General features: G+C 41.8%; 3 protein-coding genes across 5 annotated transcripts in view; 1 reads left to right on the plus strand and 2 right to left on the minus strand.

Moving 5' to 3' along the window:
• Positions 1 to 225: 225 nt before the first annotated feature.
• On the plus strand, positions 226 to 7,030 carry LOC107754819 (protein disulfide-isomerase A3-like). The gene is made up of 13 exons (XM_016571409.1): positions 226 to 492; positions 860 to 938; positions 2,198 to 2,315; positions 2,395 to 2,502; positions 2,704 to 2,833; positions 3,466 to 3,579; positions 3,657 to 3,782; positions 3,859 to 4,041; positions 4,840 to 4,948; positions 5,026 to 5,154; positions 5,236 to 5,315; positions 5,392 to 5,449; positions 5,560 to 7,030. Exons 1-13 carry the CDS (start codon positions 332 to 334, stop codon positions 5,647 to 5,649), a joined length of 1,485 nt encoding a protein of 494 aa, XP_016426895.1. The 5' UTR covers positions 226 to 331; the 3' UTR covers positions 5,650 to 7,030.
• A 71-nt stretch (positions 7,031 to 7,101) lies between these two features.
• On the minus strand, positions 7,102 to 12,020 carry csnk2b (casein kinase 2, beta polypeptide). Of its 2 annotated transcripts, none has more exons than XM_016571410.1 (7): positions 11,940 to 12,020; positions 11,266 to 11,346; positions 11,023 to 11,125; positions 9,850 to 9,965; positions 9,671 to 9,746; positions 8,263 to 8,452; positions 7,102 to 8,154 (listed from the first exon to the last, which is right to left on the minus strand). In XM_016571410.1, the coding sequence occupies exons 2-7, from the start codon at positions 11,335 to 11,337 to the stop codon at positions 8,064 to 8,066; spliced, it is 648 nt and encodes a 215-aa protein (XP_016426896.1). In that variant the 5' UTR covers positions 11,338 to 11,346; positions 11,940 to 12,020; the 3' UTR covers positions 7,102 to 8,063. The 2 variants fall into 2 exon arrangements, with proteins under 2 accessions (XP_016426896.1, XP_016426897.1); XM_016571411.1 differs by lacking the exon at positions 11,940 to 12,020 and adding an exon at positions 11,883 to 11,914.
• Positions 12,021 to 13,725: 1,705 nt separating this feature from the next.
• LOC107754821 (protein PRRC2A-like) overlaps positions 13,726 to 22,241 on the minus strand; it is a 21,434-nt gene continuing 12,918 nt past the window's right edge. The window contains exons 9-16 of one of the 2 annotated variants that reach the window (XM_016571413.1): positions 20,909 to 21,011; positions 20,610 to 20,808; positions 20,374 to 20,466; positions 19,702 to 20,245; positions 19,273 to 19,508; positions 18,487 to 18,772; positions 18,184 to 18,406; positions 13,726 to 18,040 (exon numbers count right to left, since the gene is read on the minus strand). In XM_016571413.1, coding sequence (XP_016426899.1) covers positions 15,049 to 18,040; positions 18,184 to 18,406; positions 18,487 to 18,772; positions 19,273 to 19,508; positions 19,702 to 20,245; positions 20,374 to 20,466; positions 20,610 to 20,808; positions 20,909 to 21,011 — 4,676 coding nt within the window. In that variant the 3' untranslated portion in view covers positions 13,726 to 15,048. The remainder of the gene's footprint in view (positions 18,041 to 18,183; positions 18,407 to 18,486; positions 18,773 to 19,272; positions 19,509 to 19,701; positions 20,246 to 20,373; positions 20,467 to 20,609; positions 20,809 to 20,908; positions 21,012 to 22,241) is intronic. The other variant, XM_016571412.1, reaches the window with a different exon arrangement.

Genomic DNA, 22,241 nt, shown 5'->3' on the forward strand with positions numbered 1-22,241 from the left:
TTTACATTTTAAGGAATATATCAAATAAATTATTTAATTGTTTATTATCAAGAATACGTCGAGTATTATTTTATTTTCTGACTGTAATAGTGCAATAACCCAATCTCCCAAGTGGTACTTTGATTGACAGAGAAATCCACCAATGAGCGTTTTACACCTCACCAGCTGTAGAATTACTAGCCAATCATCGCTCACTTCAGTGACGCATTGTGTTTTCATCCCGCCCCTCACACGAGCACACACATATCGGTGGAAACCGCCCGGTTATGCGCGTTTGTTTACTTTAGCGTTGGTTTCTGCAAATAGGAAATTATTCCATCTTCCTGCCTTGATGGACAGTTTTATGTTGCGCGGGGTGTTGTGTGTGTCAGCTCTCTGTGTGTGGAGCTCGGCAGCGCGTGGACGCAGTGATGTGCTCGAGCTCAAAGACGCAGACTTCGATTACATCGCGCCCGAGCACGAGACCCTGCTGGTGAAGTTTTATGCCCCATGGTAAGAGAATAATCATTCATTTACACATGTAGATATCCAGTTAAGAACATTTTGTTGTAAAATAATAATAAAGAGAAGGTCTGCGTGCGTTTGCAACTCGCAGTTCAGAGCTGCTGTATGTGATGGCGCGCGCTGTCCATGGTACCTCAATACAGCTGACAGCGCGATCAAACCCGCTTTTTATGACAACCTTTCTTCATCTTGATAAAACATTGTAAGGTTTTAAGAAAACCTGAGACCTGGAATAAGTAACACCATCATTGTATTCATTGTTATATCACAGCAAGTTAAGCGTCATTCACCATTGCCGTCATGTTTTCCAACCTTGCCGAGTTTTTGATAGTTTTGCTGCTCTGTATTTTCTCAGGTGTGGTCACTGTAAGAAACTTGCTCCGGAGTTTGAAACTGCTGCTACTCGACTGAAGGGAACAGTAACTTTAGCCAAGGTATAATTGCAAGTTAGGAATATTTTGGGTTCGATACAGTTGAGGCTTTATTAACAGTGTCTGTGACATGCTGCCGATTACTACATGCAGTACTGTCAAATTTGTGAAAACAAAAATTATTTACGGTAATGCTCTTACAATGGAAGTCAATGGGGCAAGGCATTGCACTAGGATAAATATTATATTGCCCCAGGATAAATATACGTATTCACTATTTTGTAGACATTAAGTATAGTCACAAATATTGTGAGATTGCCCAAATAAGGTTAGAACAAATTTATGACAAAGCTATTTGAATCTTTCAATGTCTGTTGTGAATCATGACCACATAAAGTGGCTATTACATGACATGTGCAAGGATACCAGAAAAAGCCAAAGCTAATCACAGGTAAGTTCATCCTTCTGATTTAGACAACAGCTCAATTAACACCTTAAGTAGTGAAGAACAAGTTGAAATACTTTAACACAAATGCAAGCTTCACATTCCTGCTTTTATTAAACCCTCTATCAGTGATATTTAAGGATTATTGAGATACTATTATAGTTTTTATTCATATTTTTTTTATTTCCCATTCTCTTTTTGATTTTAAAGTTGTAGTCATTTTTGTGTTTTTTTTAATATTTCGTTTTTATAAAAAAAAAATTATTTTAGTTTTAGTAGTTTTATTACATTAAATTAAACTACAAATAAAAATGAGAAACATAAAATTGCCTTGGCAACTAGCTTGAGATAAAATGTTAATGTTTGTTAAACATTTGTTAGTGTGTGTGTGTGTGTGTGTGTGTGTGTGTGTGTGTGTGTGTGTGTGTGTGTGTGTGTGTGTGTGTGTGTGTGTGTGTGTGTGTGTGTGTGTGTGTGTGTGTGTGTGTGTGTGTGTGTGTGTGTGTGTGTGTGTGTGTGTGATTTTATTTTATTTAACTTAATGTTTTATTTCAAGTAACAGGGTATTTTTATGGTTTGTTTTAGTCTTCTTTCTCTGTATAGACTTCCATAGTAAATGCTTTACTATAAATGCAATTGTAGCTTTTACAAACTGAGTCTGAATAATTTCATGTGGTGATCACCAGCACAGGTAAAACCAGATTATGTTATAATCTAGTTTTGAACCTGCAATATTGCTTTAGTGGAAACTGATCTTAGTGGTCAGTATTAAGGAGCCTCATGTGATGTAGTAATGTTAACAGGGGATTGAGTAGAGATTGATGTGAGCATTGCGTGTTCTTCAGAGGTATAAGGATGTATGATGGTCTTTGTTCAGGTGGACTGCACTACTAATACAGAGACCTGCAAACGCTATGGGGTCACTGGATACCCAACGCTCAAAATATTTCGGAACGGACAGGAATCTATTTCATATGATGGGCCACGCTCAGCTGGTATGTTTAATGATGTGTGGCATAAATGCAATAGCAAATCTGCTGGTGATGTTATTGTGGGTGTATCATTTCCAAACAGAGGGAATCGTGAACTATATGAAGAAACTGGCCGGGCCCGATTCTGTGCCTCTGCATAATGAGCATGACCTGGAGAACTTTATCAACAACTTTGATGCCAGCATAGTTGGTAAGTGCTTTTTATTGCCTCTAAAATGTGTTTATTATTTCTTCTCTAGATTGAAGACATCTAAATGCAAATGTAATTTCGAGATTTCGAATTATATAAATTTGAATGCATGAATGCAGTAAATTTGGATGGATAGATGGAAAATACGTATTTTATGAGTAATGTCTTGCATTATATTACTTTAATATATCCTTCTCTCAGGATTTTTCTCAGGGACTGACAGTTCTCAAGTCTCTGAGTTTCTTAAAGGAGCCAGTTTAATGAGGGAGAGTTTCCGCTTTGCTCACACCACAGACCTAGAGCTCGGAAAGAAATATGACGTCAAATATGAGTAAGTGGGTCTTAGTTAGGATAGCAAAATAAATAGGCTTATCCATATTAAACGGGAAAACACTTCACATATCTTTTGCTGTTGATGTCAGATTCATCTCTGTCATTTGGCAGAAGCTCACTAAATTAGACATTAAGTTAAAGGCACAATATGTAAGAGTTTTTTATTAAAATATCCAAAATCCACACTCAGTCACAGCGTCATCAAACTATGCCTTTGCCTCTTTGTTTATTTTGAATACGTGCCCTCCAGCGGCGAAAATTACATATTGTGCCCTAAGTTAAGCCAACATGGTTGCACAATAATAATAATAATAGGCTCTGTTTTTAACATTGATAATAATAAGAAATGTTTCTTAAGCAAAATTATATTTTCTCCTTATCCAAATTAATCATTCATTTGCATATTGCTGGATTTGTTCATTTATGTTAATGATGATATTTGATGTTAAGGACATTTTATGTTCACTTTGGTGCCATAAACCATTTTGGTACTTTGTTTGGTGGCCACTCAGTGTCCAGATTAAAGTCTAAATCCTAAAGCAAAGCCCATTGAGAACCACTAATATTGACTGTAGCTGGGTGTTCTGGATGAAATACTAATATTAAAATCTGTAAACCCTTTGCCTGCAGGTCTGTGCTTCTGTTCCGCCCCCCCAGACTGAGCAGTAAGTTTGAGGAGCGTGTGGTTCACCACAGAGGACCCCTGTCCATCACAGGCCTGCGCCGCTTCATCAGAGACAACATGTGAGCCCACACTGACACAACACACACAAACACACACACACACCGCACATGCTGAAATCATTGCTTTTGCTCTGTAGTTTCGGACTCTGTCCTCACCTGACCAAAGAGAATAAGGATTCATTGAGGAAGAGGGATTTATTGACGGCCTACTATGACTTGGATTATCTTCGCAATCCCAAAGGCTCCAACTACTGGAGAAACAGGTGAGTCATTTAAAATCAGTGATTGAATATGTTTATTATGAAGTCATAAAGTACATACCTGTCTTTCTTGGTTTAGAGTGCTGAAGGTGGCGTCTAAGTTCAGTTCCCAGGGCCTGTTGTATTCTGTGGCGAACCGTAATGACTTTTTGGAGGAGCTAGAGGATGAGTTCGGTCTGGGCTCATCGGACACAACTGAGCTGCCGTTTGTCACCATCAGGACACGAACAGGAAACAAATACACCATGAGAGAGGAGTTCACGTGAGTACAAACACTTCATACTGTGAGGATCCTGTTTTCAGAGTTTTAAAGGGGTCATATGATGCGATTTCAAGTTTTCCTTTCTCTTTGGAGTGTTACAAGCTCTTGGTGCATAAAGAAGATCTGTAAAGTTGCAAAGACTAAAGTCTCAAATCAATTATATATTATTCTTTATTCTAGATATTATTTATAAAAGTTAAGAGTCAGCCACGCCTACCTAAAACGGCTCGTTCTAATGATTTGCCACTAACGATTCAAACGAGAGTTTTGAACAGTGTAGAGTAGCACTTGTTGTTTGTCGTTTCTCCGATCACAAATTTTCGTCACGCGCTTGATGTATTCGGCCAATCATAACGCACTGGATAGCTGGCCAATCACAGCACACATCGCTTTTTCAGACGATGAGCTTTGTAAAGATCGACGCGTTTCAGAAAGGTGGGGCATAGAGGAGAAACAATAATGTACAGTATGTGGAAAATAATGTGTTTTTTTAACCTTAAACCGCATAAACACATTTCATTACACCAAATACACAAAACAATGTTCTTTTTAGCAACGTCATATGACCCCTTTAAGGAAGAGATTAAACATGATTTGATATTTAAATGAATTATATTAGTTGACTAATTAGGACCCCAAACGTTTGAACAGTAGTGTTCAACACACATTAATAAGACTGGTATCATAAAATAGTTTGAAGACAATAATATTCTTAACTTATCTATGTCCCATGATGTACATCAACACATTAGAAGCTGTAATGATGTGATTTTAACTGTTAATTTGGTCCCTCCTCAGACGAGATGGCAAGTCTTTAGAGAATTTTCTGGAAGACTATTTTGCTGGGCGACTGAAGCGTTACATCAAATCAGAGCCTGTGCCGGCCAAAAACAATGGAGCCGTCAAGGTTAGTGAGACACGTGTTTAAATGAGCGTGATCGTTTCATTTGGTCTTCGTTAACACAAGTCGCTGTCTGTGGTCAGGTGGTTGTGGCAGATACGTTTGAAGAGATCGCCAATGACCCAGAGAAAGATGTGCTTATTGAGTTTTATGCTCCGTGGTGTGGCCACTGTAAAAAACTGGAGCCCAAATATACAGAGCTTGGAGAACGGGTGAGTTTTACATGACATCAGTGTGTCTTCATCTCTGTCTGAATCACTTCTCACCCTGTGTTTCTGTGTTTCTGCTCTCAGCTATACAGTGACCCCAATATTATAATCGCCAAGATGGATGCAACTGCCAATGATATCCCGCAGGGCTATGACGTGCAAGGGTATGTATTCTCTCTCATCAAATGCTTTGTAGTGATTTTAGCTAGCCATTGGTAATGTTTTGTTATTCTTTTGCAGGTTTCCTACAATATACTTTGCCGCTGCTGGCCGGAAAGATGAGCCAAAACGATATGAGGTAATTGTTTATTTTTATTGTTTCTCATCACTTATATCAACTACCATGTCCATACTGTATATTTGTCATTGTAAATATTCATTCTTTGTATTTTGGATGTTTTCTTTCAGGGAGCCCGTGAAGTGAAGGATTTCATCAACTTCCTGAAGCGTGAAGCATCCAAACCTCTTGTTCTGAATGGAGTCAAGGAAGAGCTGTAAACGGTAAAAGGGAAATTGCTGTATGTTGCGGAACGTTATTCAGGAAGAGTGAAGAGTCCTGTAGGATTCTGCTGCAGTTCAGCCATACATATCACCATATCAATAACAGAAACCCAATTGTAATTATACAGAGATCCAGGGCCTCATTTATAAAATGTTGTGCAGAAACCATCCTAAATTTGATTGTACGATCATCTCTCAATTATATGCGTGCATGTGATTTATAGAATGAACGTACGCACAGAAAGCGCACATATGCCTCTCTTTCAGATGTGAAATCTATGAATCGCAAGTGATCTTGAACTGAATGGTTTCAGCTCTCTGCCTTCTAAACGACTCCTAATTAATATCATTAACATATGAAAGAGTCATCATCCAAATCCTTTCATTTAGAACAGCTTACATTTTCAAAAACCTGCAATACTTGAACAAGAAAAAGTGCGTGCGTCTGCTCGGCCCCTGACGTGACGCTAAGCACTTTTCCACGTCAAAGCCAGTTTTCATCGGTGTGGATTTAAGCGTAAGCACACTCTAAGATCAAATCTGTGCGTACTCACTTTAGAACTGAGGCCCCCAATATTTATATTGTCCACATGATAGAAAATAGTGCAGATTGATGCTTATGTTGAGGAGTCCTGTTTTGTTGTTTAATCATTTTGTTCTTTGTTGCATGAGCTTCATTAATCTGTTCTTTACCGTTTATACTCAGTATTTCCATCTGTACATTAGTTATCATTGTTGTTCAACATACATTTACAAAAATACCAATATTCATGCCCTGTATGGATGGTAAAACTAATCTGATTTCATGCAGTAGATGCACAGTAATTGGGTTCAAGCAGTTTGTGGTGTAGCAGCATATGGAGCCATTATCAATGTTTGCAATTGTTGTTTCTTGCCCCTGATCAAATGGAAAGGCATCTTTTAACCCAGTCTGTTATGACATGGGTTGAACAATTGGTTATGCTATGTTTATTTATTGCCTATTCATAGTTTGGGTGTGAAATGGATGCAGTTTATATGGTGAATGTTGTCCTGTCACTAGCATTTTTTCTACGTATCTATGCCTTAAGGTTTAGTATGTAGGTAGTTTGTTTGACATTTAACTGAAGCTCTGTTCAGCAAGAGGTACTCACTGATGAGCAGAAAATGCTGGTTTATTAAACTAATTGATTTTGGTCAGCTGTTTATTTCATGTTCAAATGTTTGAAAACCGAATGTGTTAAGCTGCACAATATTTTCAATTTAATGAAAGTGAACGAGCACCAAGGCAAGCGCCAAAATGAACCATAAAAGTTGCCTATGAGACTTAATATAAAGCATACTAATACCACAGGATATGGAAAACAGCCATGATACTGTTTGAAAACAAAAGCGGTAAGTAAATGACATAAGCATTATATTACAGACATTTTGAGTTTATCTCGGAGGCATGTAGGACTCTCACACAACTTAGGAAAAGACATTTATTGTGAATTCTGAACCCTGGTTCCTCAACCACTCGAAAGGAAAAAAAAAACATTCAACAGGATCAACAAAAAAATTAAATAAAACAAAACATCCAATGCATTCCAACTGATTTACATATTCTACTCTTTAAAGTATTTCTTCTGGTAGAGAGGTGTAAACCAGAGAAGAAAAACCTGGGCCCATACCAAACAAAAAAACTTCCTAATTGTGGTTCTGTGTTAAATCTAGTAAAATCTCTGAAGTAATCTTGACACCGGAGGAACTTAGCAGGTTGGCGTCGTTCTGACGAGGAGTGCAGGACTGATGATTCAAACAAAACATTTGTCTAAATAAGACAGAGACCGTTTCCCGAATGCATTTGTGTCTTCCCATTTCTGGTCTTTTCTAATACATGCACTGAAAGCTTGCATTCTGTCAACAAAGAACAGTCACAGACGATCCCAGCTATATTACTCAGAGCTTAAAACAAATCCAAAATATACTGCCTTTTTCATGCAACAGCCGTTTTAAAGTAAGCCAAATATCTGGTTGCGCAGAGATATTTGGCTTACTACTTTTATATTCAACCATACATCACATCATGAACTAATAAGACAAGTCAATTCATGACACTCTTGTATGTGAACGTTACTTAACCGTAGGAAACTAAAACGAACAGGACCAGAGAGTGAGCAGAGCCATCCTACACGTATCTATCTTTAATTATAACTTTATTTTCTATGTGGAGGTTAAGAACTGAAATTGTTTTCAGAAGGAACACCCCGTTTTCTGTACAGTGTTTCAGAGGAAAGGTTTTTGTTTCTCCCCAGAGTGTTTTATAGTCTCACTCTCTCCATATTTAAACCTTAGTCTTGGTCGAATCTAAAATTGTTGGAGAAGAGTGAGGCCATGCCGACGGACACACAACCCACCCCATCCCATCCCACCCTGCCCTGCTCAGGTTCTTAGCGGATCGCTTTGACGGGACTCTTGAAGCTGGAGGCTGCCTGCAGCTGTAGCTGGTAAGCCATTGGGTGAATCTTGAAACCATAGAGCCTGGAAGAGGAGAATGACAGCTCTGAGAAACTGAGCGATTTTAGAGATGTGAGAAAATCCATTTATATAGATATATACAGGTGACCGCCATATAAAGGAAAGACAAACCTGGGCACAAACTGGTTGGCAGGCCTCTTTGGCCGGTACTCGGGATGCACCATGAAGAGCATGTGGGGGAAACCAGTGCCAAAATAGGCTCCATCGGTGTGATGGTGCCTGGACGACTTGGGTGTGTACACATCCATACACTTAGGGCAGTAGAGCTTCACCATGGCCTCGCCAGGAATGTCAGAGAGCCCTGGAGACAAAAACAGACACTAGACTCACTCACTGAAACTCATGTGAATTGTACCTCAACTTGTAAGCCTCATTTTTATTAAAGGAATAGTTCACCCATAAAATGTTATAAACTGCTTTCTCTAGCTTATGCAACGTGCAAGGCGTTCCGGCGGATGATGTGGGACATAGCCTAGGCGTCGCACGCGCGGCTCTGAGATATGCTAATCTCACAAGTTTGTTTACAGGAGCAAAGGAAGCAAAGTTTCCTTACTTTAGCAAAGGAAAACCAGTCTCCTCTTGGCTTATTTCGAAATCCTCCGACATTTTTCTTTACAAATCCTCGGTTTGTACTTCTAATTCATGACCGGCGTTTTTTGTTCTCTCTCCGTGTTCGTCACTAATCAAGCAACGCCAGCATCCTACGTCATCCGCCGGAACGGCTTGCTCGTCCGACAGTTGATGAGGGATGTGTGAGGGACGTTTTGTGGATGCGCATGCTTTATTTGACGTGTTTTGGACTGAGCAGAAACACCCACCCACTGCAATGATAGAGCTTGGAATAGCCAGGACAATTTTAATATAACTCCGAATGGATTCGTCTGAAAGAAGAAAGTCTCACACACCTAGGATGCCTCGAGGGTGAGTAATACACAGGCTAATTTTAATTTTTGCATGAACTAACCCTTTAAGGTGTGCATCTTTTTTACATTGAGTGCATTTACATACACGTTCTTAACCCGGTTATGCACTGAGTGAAGCTGATAACACACATGGTCATGTAAACGTGTTAACCCGCTTTCCTTTATCGGAGTAAGGTCATAAACGGCTTAAGCATAAACCACATCATCACATCTAGATTTCTGCTCTTTATGCCAAGTTCACCCAGCATGTAAACACATTAACCTGCTTTCTTTTGGTTTATCAAAGTGTGCATGTGTTGATACTACGTTTTGATTGCATTGCCAGGTTACTGGTTTGCATGTAAACCAGGACAACGGGTTATTTCAATAAGCTGATTTTTGTGAGATATGACCATATTGGTGTGCATGTGCTCAGTGTCAACATGCGATCAGTTTATGAGATCATCGAATTGAGAGATCATCAACTGATTCATAATAAGTGATTATCAACGGATACCAATCAATCAGAGCATCCCTAATTTTTGGAAAAAAAAAAAAAACTAAAGATTACAATGGCAAACATTATATATTTGAAGTAAAATAAATGGGACACCCACCAATGGGCAGCATTGGTTGATTCTCACAGTAAACACGAGGACAATAGCCAAAATCTCCCTGCTGGTACTTCTCCAGCTGCAAGAGAAAACAAGCACAACTTCATACGTATGAAGCTGAAAACAATTGTCCTTCTTTAATAAAACTATTAAAAAGACTAGACGACTCAGGGATAACATACCATCTGGGCAATGCCACGGTTAGTGAGGATATAGCGCGCATGGATCAGTCCATACAGCATCTCAGCAGCCTGCTCAATCAGGTCACTCTGGTTAGGGTTGTCCTCCAGCTCCTCATCTGATACAAACACACACAACAACACTATTACACAGCTAGGAAATCACAACGTTTAAAGTCAGCATGACACAGAAATGCGATTAAATCTTTTCTTCCCTAATGTGACACATCTGAGTGAAACGCATTCTCAAATGAGAAAAACAGAGTGGGACCTGATTTTGTCCATCAGGAATGGATTGGATGCGAGTGACAAGTTGCTGGAGGGACTCTTGTCCCATGCTTGTGCCAGTGCACACACCATCAGAGAAGAGTTATAATAACACACGGATAAGTAATTTATAATGCATTTTAACATTCCATAAATAAAAGAACTGCCCATTTTGATTTCATAGTGACTTTAAACAGGGAAATGCAGGTCTTCTCTAGTATGTTTTAAGGTGTTGCACTTAAGAGCAAATGCATTCATGCTTTATTTGCATCACATTTAAATCACTCAAAACAAACTAAGTTACAATATGCGTATTTCCGGGAAACATTTACCTTTAGGCAGATAATTATGGGCATACGTGCATAAAATAAGCAATTGTCTAACTTTGGTTCAAGACATTAAACAGATAATGTCAGAAAGGAGAGTGAATTCATCTGCTCTCTGGGAGGGGGATTCGTGGATTTGGTTTTAAAAGATCGTGCCTAAAATTACATTTTTAATGTGCCTGGTTGGTTGCGTGCACAGCCTAAAGCACATAACCTTCAAGTCACAATGAAACAGAAGTAGCAATAGATCTTTTCTTCAATATGTTGACACATCAGTGTAAATAAGAAAAATAATTAGGGCAGGACTTAAATGTATGCATCAGTGGTTGATTGGATGTTGAGATGTGGCCGTCGCATTCCATCGGGGAGACTGATGAACAGGGTTTAAGGGGAATAAATGATTGGAGAAATCCTGCATACGTCACCAGAGAGAAGACTGTCATTTTTACCACGGGATTATGGCATTTTGATGAAACTATTAGGTTAAGCATTATTTAAAAAATAAAACCTACACAAAAAACACATTAATTTTAACTCAACGCTGCCTTAAACCCATTAAAGCCTGTGTTAAACAATCACTGACCAGGTTCCAGATCCAGGATCATGTCAAGGGCTTGTCTGTAATGGGGAACTTGCTCATTGAGTCCTGTAAGATTAAACTTGTCCTGAATGTAGTCCTCATCTACCTGTATGGAGTAAAAAGAGATGTACCATACATCAATATTAATGCAGACAACGGCAGACTAAATGGTTAAGCTTACATTTTAACACGCCCTGGTCACCCTTATATAGATACACAAAATGAGATGAACAAACGAATACAAACCTCACAGAAGAACTCGTTTCCCCGTAGACCACAAAACCAAGAAATCCACGACACTTCCTCTGAGCTACTCATGTTGGGAAACTAGAAAGGAGATAGTAGAACAACATTAAACGATAAAATTAAATAACAGAGACAATAACTGCTCCAAAAATTCTTAGTCGGTCTTTACAGTTACTACAGAACGAAAATGATAAAATCATATTGCGGAGTTCATTTGTTTCATGTAAGCACGTTTATTTAAAAAAATGCATCGCGTATAACGCTAACCGTCTTCACGTAAACAACAGACTGGACTGGCCTGACGCACGCTAACACAGCCGGCTGGTTACCTAATCACCGAGTCAATAAAGCACATATGGACAAATGCGCTTATGTGTGAGCAAAATGTAAAACCACTGGCACGTTAAAAAGGCTGGTTTGTATCTTGATAAATGTCCATTTTGTAGTTGGTGTGTTCGGCTAACGATAGATGAGTTTAGCGTGCCGCTGCTAGCTAACGCTTAAACGTAGGCCGCAGCAAACTCGCCGACTGTCTCTAAAATATGTCGATTGAAGAGAGTCCTAACACATACAATTAACAATGAATTCACAGAAATAACTCAAAACTGCGCACATATCGAAACTACTAGATATTCCTGTCCATTATAGCGATAAAAAGCGTTTATTCGTGTTACCTCAAGGATCTCCCGGGGTCGATGTTAGCCGCAGCGATACAACTGTACGCTGATTGGAGGCTACAGCTCTACGTACAGCACGTGATCATAAAACAGGTCACTTCCGCTCTCACAGATCTGCGGGTCTTGTTGGAATTGTAGTCTTTATAATCAGAGGTTTTTCCCCATTCGTAGTCTTCTTCTCGCTAGTATCTGGACTGGAGAGTAGAGTAGGACCAAGTATTCACGTAATATGTTAATATAATAAAATATTGAGGTTGTCGAATAATATTGCAAAACTGACATTAAGGTTTATGCTAAGATATGGAAAATAATAGAAATTCTACAATGCATGGCTGTACTTTCCCTCCTGGAATGCACGTGGGTCAACCACAAACAAATAACAAAAATGTAACGTATTTAACAATGTTTACAGCAATAATTTAGCACGTTTATAGCAGTAATTGTTGTCAAATGTGTGTACCTAAAACATGTAACGTTAGAGGAAATCAGTGAAATTATGACGGACATAGTTTGGAAGTATGAGGGGGGAAAAAGCCTCAAAAGGCCTCAATTCATATTTAGCATACTCTTAATGACACTGATGAAATGAAGTCAAACCACAGATCTTCCATTAAAACAAAAGATTTTTATTTAACTTTTTCTCTGTATACTTTTTATTATAATAAGACACTTCTTCGTCTTGTACATTGCTCCCTTGAACTTAAAAATGGCAACAATTGTGTGTGGGAATGTAAGTTGGGGCGGACAAACTCAGATGCATACCAATATACATACAGGTGTGTATATATCAAGGTTCCAATAATAAGCCATAGATGCTAGGACAGCAGTAACAACCTCAGGTACCTTGGTATGGTTAGAAGTATAATACAATCTCTGAGTATTTCAAGGAATACACATTGCTATTCATTTTTTACTCTATATTGGTACATATAATGTGACCACATCAATGGTTTAGGTTTAAGAGGGATGATAAACAGCACTGAAAGCTGATGGGAGAACAGCTTCCAACGAATAGACCAACCAAGCTGTATCGGAGGACGAAACCATGCTTGGCAAAACGTCTGCAAGAAAAGTAAAATTAACCCACTTTAGTTCTTTTCCTTAGTAGGTAGGAAAAAATATATATATCGAGTTTACATTTTTTCCACTGCACTTCATTTGGATTAACATATACACACAATCCTAGATAAAATAAACATCCTAATAGTGTCAGAAAAGGTGGGCAATTGGGACTCGTGTTCGCCTTTCACAAAGAGTTCTATCCTCAAAAGAACACATTACATGTAGAGATCAGATATAAATTCACACATACTTTTTAGATGCCCTACTCACACATACATGTCATTTGAAAGCCCTACTTATTACTTCAAAGCTATTCATTAGACCAAGGCATTCCCAGAAAACAAACAAACCCCAACTTACACCATTAGGATACAGATGCTGGTCAAAATGAGGAGGGAACAATGCTTTGATCCGTTTCTTTTTAGACGTCAAGCATTTGTGGTTTCTCAATAACCTGGGCTCAGGCTCCCTGGATGGGCAGAATTTGTTTGATGTCGGGCATATTGCACATTGAAGCAATGTCTCATTTTGTAACACTACTCAAAAAGGGCCACAGACTCCTTGGCATTGACTTGTGTCTCAATGAGATGACTGGTAAATTGAAGATCAGTCCGAGGATGTGAGCAAGACAGCTGCTCATAGTTCTGAGACATGTTTTGGGGGACTTTGGAAATACACACTGGAGGAAGAGCTTGTGTAGGTTCCTTTAAAAAAAAGAAAAAAAGGAAAAAGGGAATTTACAATGCAGAGGGTGGTCAAAGAGTGATTCTCTACACTCCCTAGAACTGTTAAGTGAACATAACAGTAGCACAATACTCGTCATGTTCAATAACCTGGAACTGCAGTATGACACCTAGTCAGATAAGATGCCAAATATACAGCTATTCATTTAGAGGAGAAAGAAAAGAAAAAAAACATTGAACGATCTTTATTCTAAAGGAGAGTTTTGGAGTTTACGGACTTAATATAAGTGCAAGACAAAAGAAAATCTTTAACGGATGTTCTCAAAAAAAAAAAAACATATCATTTAATGAGGATCTGACACTAAGGCTAAGAGTCATCTGATTTGATCACAACAGAAACAACCTTAAAACGATGTGATCCATGAAGAGGAACTTTTGAAGGACCTTGAATTAAGATCATCGTCTAATAATATTAACAAGTATAATGTGCACTATTAGACTACAATTCCATGCGGAGGCCAAAACAGCTAATGAAACTATTTGAAAACCCAAAGCAATGAGTAGAGAGGACCTATAACTTAACATAAGGAAAAATACACCACATAGTTCTGAAAAGTGGGCATTGCAGCGATTTTCAAAAAAAAAAAAAAAAAGTAGCGCATTGGGGAGATACTTGGCGGGCACAACAGAATGTGAGTTTGAACCAAAAATGAAGAGGGTTTTATTTAAAAATGAGTTTTAATGATCTGCTTTCCGAAAAAAAAAAAAGATATCCTCACCTTTAAGAGGCTGAAAAGAAAAATTAACAACACAAAAAGGGGGAAAACAAATCTATGATACATTTGTTCTCATTAAAATAGCAACTTCCAGCATCCAACATGTGATGTGAATACACAAGTACATAATAACAACCTTGACCTTTCATATATACTTCAAGCCACAGTTCTTACACAAACACACGTAACGTGTGCATACCCAGCATACACAAACTAAGCACAATTTTGTTAGGTTGATGTCATTTTGTGCTTGTATATGCCAACGTAAATGGGCCATGTGGTCATATGCATTTTCAGTCAGCAAATATTTCTATTAAAATGGGGTGTAGTATGTAAAATCTCAGAGTAGAGTTTAGGATTTATGGGAGCATGAAAGGACACAGAGTGTGAATTTCCAAATAAAGGACAAAAAGCTATAAACCAAAAGAACTACAATTTGTTCATGGTCTTAGTAACTAATCTTTTACGATAATAAAGTGATAACAGGTTAAGGAGGGAAGAGGTTTTATAGAAAAGAGTGGCCAATGATAGAGGGATGCATTTGAAATATTTCCAAATTAAAAAAAAACAAAAAAAAACAAAGCATCACTTCCTGTTCTTAGGAGAGGGCCAGTTGCCACGCCTCTCACCACGATTGCCCCCACCATTGCCAGCGCCACCCACCGCCCCACCAGCGCCAGGCGGACCCCTGGGGCCTCTTCCTCCACCACCACCACCACCACCACCACCGGCATTAACCCTTCTGTTCTGCCTCTCCATTCCAGGGCGCTGACTGGAGAAGCTTCTCTTGCTGGTGGCCAATTCTTTAGCTGTCATCTCTCTCTCGCCCCCACCGCCGCCTCCACCACCTCTTCCGGATGGATGGTGGTGGTGGTGGTGGTGATGATGATGGTGGGAGGAATAGGGTTTACCGCCTCCTCCACCCTCTCTTTCTCGAAACTCGGTGAAATCGCTGCTTTCGGAGGCTGTTTCCCATTCCTCGTTGGCCTGATCAGAGTTCTGGTTAGAGACGTCTGGAGATTTGGCGCCCCCAGCTGGTTTATGGTTGTGATGGTGTTGAAGGTGCGACTGGGAGTTGCCCTGGTAGTGATGGTGGTGGTGGCTATTGAAATTTTGGTTTCCACCCCCAAGGTTGCTGCTGTTATTATTATTGTTAGAAGTTGCAGACACACTGTGTTTTGCATTTGCAACAGCTGCTGTGGATGCATTGGGAGTGCTATTGGTTTCTTGCAGGGATTTCTGCAAAGGTGAAGCAGGCCGCTGCTGTTGTCCAGCTACGACTTCAATAATTCCACTGCTTCCATTGATACGGGCTGCATTCTCTCGCTCTTGCTTAAGTCTGCGGAATCTGGGAGGCTTGTCCTGCTGATGCTGGGATCGTCCGTGGCGTCTGCGACGAGGGGGGCGCTCAAATCCCCGGTTAGGGAAACCTCGTCCGTCGGGGGCAGACAGAGGAAGAGTCTGGGCAGGAGTGCCAGTGGAATTTGAAGGAACATTACTTGAGGACAGTGGGGCTCCAGCGCTTCCGTTCTCAGTGGACCCCTGTTGGATAGCTGTAGGCACAGAGGGATTAGGTGCGGAGGGATTTGCACCTTGACTCTGAGACTGATTCTGGTCTGCAGCTTTCTTCTTGTCAACATTGGCTCCACGGCCTGAATCTTTAGGAGGGGGTGGCTGTGAGGACGTCTGTTGCTTTCGCACAGTTGCAGATTTTGCAGACCAGCCATGAGAACCAGAGCCAGGTCCAGATCTGTGTCCACCAGACACTCCAGCACTACCTCCACTTCTATGGAGACCTCCTCCAGCACCACCACCACCTCTGCCACGTCTAGAGGGCACTCCCCTTGGTGTGAACACTCTTGTCTGGGAGTTTCTGTTTGGAGCTGAAAAAGATGAAGGGCCTGTTGTAGGGTTCTCTCCTCCAACGCCAGTCTTGGTGTTTGGCTTGCGGTCTTCCTTGTCTGAGTGAGCAAGGTCACTACCAGCACTCTCACTGCCTGTTTCAGATCCCCGTTGTCGTCTCCTCTTTGGCACCTCTTCATATTCAGAGCCTTCACTTCGAGTCTCACTTCGGTTCCTAGCACGTCCCGGATTTGGCTGAGAGCCCCCATGTCTATGCCTACCACTGCCAGATGATGCCTCTCGCTTGTATTCTTGATTAGAAGGTGCATGGTGGTAGCCACTGTTGGCAGCTGATCTATAATCCCTGCTGCTCCTGCCACCTGCTTTGCCACGGCTGCCACCACCTGCACTGCCAGTGTAAGTGCCCCTGTAGCCTCGGCCTCTGCCGTAGAACTCTCCTCGGCCACGGTTGGATCGGCTACCTCTGGACGAAGATGCATGGTAAGTTGTGCTCCCTCTTTCAGCAGAATGCTCTCTTTCCCTCCTGGACTGTGGAGCTGAAGAGCCAGAATTCTGGATAGAGCCTTCTCCATTTTTGGATCCTTTACCTGTACCCCCAGTGTTACCTCGCTCCTTTCCGCCAGTTCTGGGTTTATTTGATGAGACTGCATCATCTTTCCCACCGAGTGCTGAGGAGCCTTGAGCCCCAGAGGCCGTTTCTAGTTTGGTTGCGATCTGGCTAGCATCTTGTTCTTTATCTTTACCAGAGCCTCCAGTGGTCTTTTCTCCTCCTCCTTCACCACCTTCTCTTTTCATCTCTTTAATTACTGGTCTCTTAATTGGACCTGCTCGCTTGGCTGTGGTGCCATCTGATTGAGTAAAGGATTTGTTCTCAGCCCCATGATTTGCAGGTTCTTCAGTATTTCCACTCATTCCAGAGCCCGGTGCCTTTCTGTTATGGGTTGAGCCCCCAGTCACGTTACTGCTACCAGGCCTCGGGCCCCAGTGTGTCTCAGTTTTGTGCTCCCGACTGCGAGGGTTGGCTTTAGGGTGGTGCTGCTGCACAGAATGCTGCTGGGGCTGATTTTGTGCATTTCCCATTTTCTCCTGTTTCCTTCCTGAAGCATGAGCAGATCCAGTATCATGTTCAATTGGTGGTGGGACCTGATTATGTAAGGACTGTTTTCCACTACCATCTTCTCTAGCTGAGGAAGATGATGATGATGAACAGGAAGGGGAAAGGGACAGCTGATGGAGTGGAGGTGAAGGGTCACTCTTTTTTGGCTCCCCCCCTTTTTCTCGCTCTCTGCCATTCTCTTGCTTATGAGGATGAAGAGAGAAATGAGGGGCGTGAGTGGGGGGACCATGTTGGAGATGCGAGTTGGTCTCCAAGGCCGAGTGATCAGAACGGCCATTACGGTCATAATGGAGATGAGGAGTCCCCCAGATTTGGCTCTGTTGACTACCCTCCTGGTGGCCAAAACCATGCAGTGTTCCTCCACTGCTGGCCCTTTGCTGCAAGTGGGAGCCCATTCTGGATCCATTGTCAGGGTAGCTACTGTAACCTCCTCGCCCACCCATAAAGGGCTGATGATGGGCATGGTGGCTAGTACCCTGGCCCCCAACTTGAATCCCAAGAGGTGGTGGGGTTTGGTTAGATGAACCAGATGGAGAGCTGGGCGGATGAATGGGAGCTGTGCCTCCCTCCCGCATAAGTACTGGAGGAGTGTCACTTCTAGAAACATTAAAAAAGAAAAATGAATCATGCTTCTGAAACAAATGAAAGAAATCTGGAATAAAGAATTTTAATAGAAACTGGTTTAAATACAATAACTTTGTATTTATATATGTATTAATGTTTAAATAGCTTCTTGTTACCTTTGACCTTTGCCAGCCTCCTCTTCCTCGACAGCTTTCTGCCGTAGGGGGGAGCTTAGACCTCGACCCTCAGTACCCCCTGGAAAAACATCTGGTCCCCAAGCCAGTTTGGGATCCATTGGAGGTGTGCCACGACGGGGATGAGGGGGTCCACCATGTTGCTGCCTATCAAACGGATCTGACCCAGAGCCACCTGAATCAGAACGCTCTCGACTCATCATCCCTGAAACATAAAAGCCCCTATAATCTCTGGACACCAAGACTGTCTGACTAATATTCAGTTGATCTCCGTTATTTACTAACCAGATGGATGCATGCTGGGAGTGTAGTAGTCCATGGGTGGGGGACGTCCCTGCATCATTCGTGGGTCCATGTAGGGCATCATCATCCAGCGGGGATCAAAGTTCATAGGCAGAGGTGGAGGACGTCCCATTGAGCCAGGAGGGTAAAGGGTTGGCTGTTTGGGCCCAGACTGTGATGTGGTACCTGGAGAGGGGCCCTGCTGATTCTGAGGCTGGGACTGGAGCTGATTTTGGGCAACCTGGTTATGTTGCTGCTGCTGCCACTGCTGCTGTTTGAGAAGTTGCTCCTGTCCAAAAATGATACAGACCACATTTTATACAATAACATTTTTTTTTATGTTTGTCAAACTTTAAACCCAGTATCTGAGTATAAAGACGTATATTTGTTAGTATGTTAAAAGATAAAAATGTTCTTTATATTTTTGCTTGGGTGTAAAGGTAGTGTACTCCTATTACAATAATCAAATTAACATAACTCCTGAAAATGGACTCAGTCACACGCGTCTAATCTTAAAACTCTAGTTTGAAGGGATTAAAACTAAAGCACTGAAGCACTAATTGTGAGAGTCAAGTTCATAATTTACACTCCATTCCTACTGTGTTATTCCTATGTATGTCTGCACCAACATGTATGTCTGCACTGTCTGAACTTTCTTCTGCACTGGTAGCTCCTGTCGTCAAGTCAAATTCCTTGTGTGTGTAAACATACTGGGTAATAAAGCTCTTCTGATTCTGATTAATGGATACGACTTTTCCCATATGTAGAGACAAAACATCCAACACAAACCTGTTGTTGCCTCTGAAAACGAGGAGGAAGCGATTTTTGATACTTGGAAAAGCTCTGCCCAGATGGACCACTTCCCTGCCGTCCTGTTCCACCAACATTTTCAACCACCTTCACTGTGTCATCTCCACCTCTAGTGCGGATATGCACCACAGGTTCCTCCTTGGCATCTCCAGGCACTGGGACATCCAGGGTTTGTGGGTGCTGGGTGGGTTGAGGCTGCAGAGCCTGCTGAGACTCTGAATGAAGAAGAAATCATACATGTTACATATTACATTTCAGCTTATTTAAAACAAATACTGTAATCTGCTCATCATCTTCTACAACAAATTCACCAAGGAAAGTCCGCCAATTATTAGAACGATGAAGAAATATATCGCCCATTCAACCAAAACACTAGACATTTTTTGTAACTATTTATGGAATACTAACCAGTGTTGGAGTCATGGCTGCTGTTGCTACCAGCCCGCTGTCTGTTATTAATATTCAATCCTAGTGTTGCACTGCTTCCCTGAGAAGATAATAGAGGAGGGTCTTCAGTGTCCACACAGGGTGATGGTGGCTGACTGACATTGGGAGATGAAGCAGATGCAGACAAGGAAGGACTAGAACTGTTGGTAGGAGCATCACTGGGGGTGCTGGGTTTCATAGTCTGTTGCTGCTGCTGTTTTTCATCAAGTCTTTTCAGCTTCTCTGCACAGGCAGCACGGCGCTCCTCCTGCATCCTCCGCTCCTCCTCTTCACGCCGCCGACGGGCACGCTCTACCGCAGCAGAGATCTCAGTTGATGACTGCTTCCTCCGTTGCCGCCATGTCTCATCCTCATCCTCACCCTGTTGCTGGGGATGCAGAGTGTTGGAAGGAGGAGGGGTCGGCCCACCAGGCATTGCCCCCGCCTGCTGCTGTGCCTGGGCACCACTGGGCTTCTGGGGGGCTAGGATGGGGCCTGAGATTGGCGACTGGTTCGAAGGCCGGTCCTGTTGACAGAAGGCGGTTTATTAACTAAAGTTCACCAATACAACCACCACCTCCTAAATCACCAACATGCTATTGCTAGTGCTTCATGTCGTATCCATCCTATTTCTTGGACTCTTTCCCCATGTACCTGGCGGTAGTAGGAGTAGGGCCCTTGTCCAAGAAGTGGACCTAGTGGGGGGGAGGGCTGCTCCCTTGGACCACCTAGTCCAGGCCTACGCCCCTGCATAGGGGTACATGTATCAATCAGCGAGTCATCCAGGAAACACCACAAGCATGCTCCTGTCCTCACAGTGACTGTACACTATTTGGCAAAGGCCAGTGGTACCAAGGGCTTGGACCTAGATGGGGAGATGAGATGCATACCTGATAAGATCCTCCGTTTGCCTGACTGCTCCAGTTGCTTCCACCCTCCTCGGCCCAGCCTGGCTTGCTGGAGGGGGAAGCGGAGCCATCTTCAACAGAGGAAGGAGGGGTGCGGCGTGAATCCCCTCCACTGTCGGATGCCCGGGAACGTGAAACAGGTGCAGGCCCATCTTGGGATCTCTGCTGCTCCCTTGGCTCCCTGTTACAACAAAATATAAAAACAACGTTTTCAAAAAGAACTTCAGTTTGCAAAAAGTTAAATTAATCGACCAATGGGAAAACATTTTGGAAATGCTTACCGGGTTCCATTTTTGTTTTCAGACCGTTCCTCTTCCCCATCATCCTCTCCTTCATCATCGCTGAACTTCAACTTTGCGGAGTAGTCAATTTCTTCCTGTGCTCCTGGAAACAAAGCAAATCACCAAGAAAAGGTTACTACTAGTGATGTCAATTTTCGATAATTTCCATGATCGATCGTCGTTTAAATTAATGATCAATTAATCGATTAATCGTTAACCTTAATACTGCGAAATGCATCTATTGCAGTGGCATATATTCACCTGCATGACAGGATGTGCAAATGCCACTCAAAACGCATGCTTTCTCACCCGAATTAAAGGGATTTTAGTCTAAATAAAAGGCTAGTAGCAGGACTGTAAAATGAATAGATGTGATTATGATCATTTGATAAAATGAAGAGAGCGCGCCGTAGTACGGATCATTTTACTTTGTTGGCTGTTTCAGATCCCGTCACGGAGACCGCTGAACGCGCCTCTTTAAATAGTTTAATTGTACTCGTTGTTGTATTTTAAAACACAATCGCAACGTTTGCAATTGAAATTATTGGCATTTAAAATAAAATGATCCCAAACGTTACTGCGGCTCGTGGGGCTGCGCCGCACAGTCAGAGAACCGCTTCTATCGGCGGTGCTACGGAAAACACTGCTGCTCACATGAAACATTTGAATGCAAGTATGACAAGATACAAAGCTTTGTTTATAAGAGAAATTATGGGTTAGCAGGCAAACGTTACATCGTGACTATGGGTTTGCATTCATGCTGTTCAGGCTGGTCTTTCGCCACCTGGTTCCATCTCCCCTTCACGCCCCATGGTGGCGTGTGTAAAGATCGCAGCAAAGAGCATAGAAGACCAAGAGGCGAAACTCTGATGCTTTTTGGGTAACAGCCACTAGGTGGCACTTCGGTAGCGTGGTCGCCATTTTGGAGTAAAAATTCCAACTGGACAACAGCACAGATACACAGAAATAGACAGAACAACAACGAAAGAGAAGTCAAAGTGGAATAAAAGAACGCAATGTTGGGCACTGCAAAAACTATCAGTGTGACAGTAAAAATCTTGCCTTTCATTGTTTTCCCAAAGACCCTGACAAAAGTGTAAAAATATTTTGTTTTTTCAAGTGGGACGTAGCGCTGTCTTATGCACCTGCTGACTTTAAAGGGGTCATATGATGCTTTTTTAAAGATCATTATTTGGTGTATTTGGTGTAACAGAATATGCTGACATGCTTTAATGTTCAAAAAACACATTATTTTTCAAATACTGTACATTATTGTAGGTCCTCTATGCCCCGCCTCTCTCAAACGCTTCGTTTTCTACAAAGTCCCCTCCTT

Source organism: Sinocyclocheilus rhinocerous, unplaced genomic scaffold (genome assembly GCF_001515625.1).
Source record: "Sinocyclocheilus rhinocerous isolate Xijiao unplaced genomic scaffold, SAMN03320098_v1.1 scaffold21, whole genome shotgun sequence".
NCBI lineage: Eukaryota > Metazoa > Chordata > Actinopteri > Cypriniformes > Cyprinidae > Sinocyclocheilus > Sinocyclocheilus rhinocerous.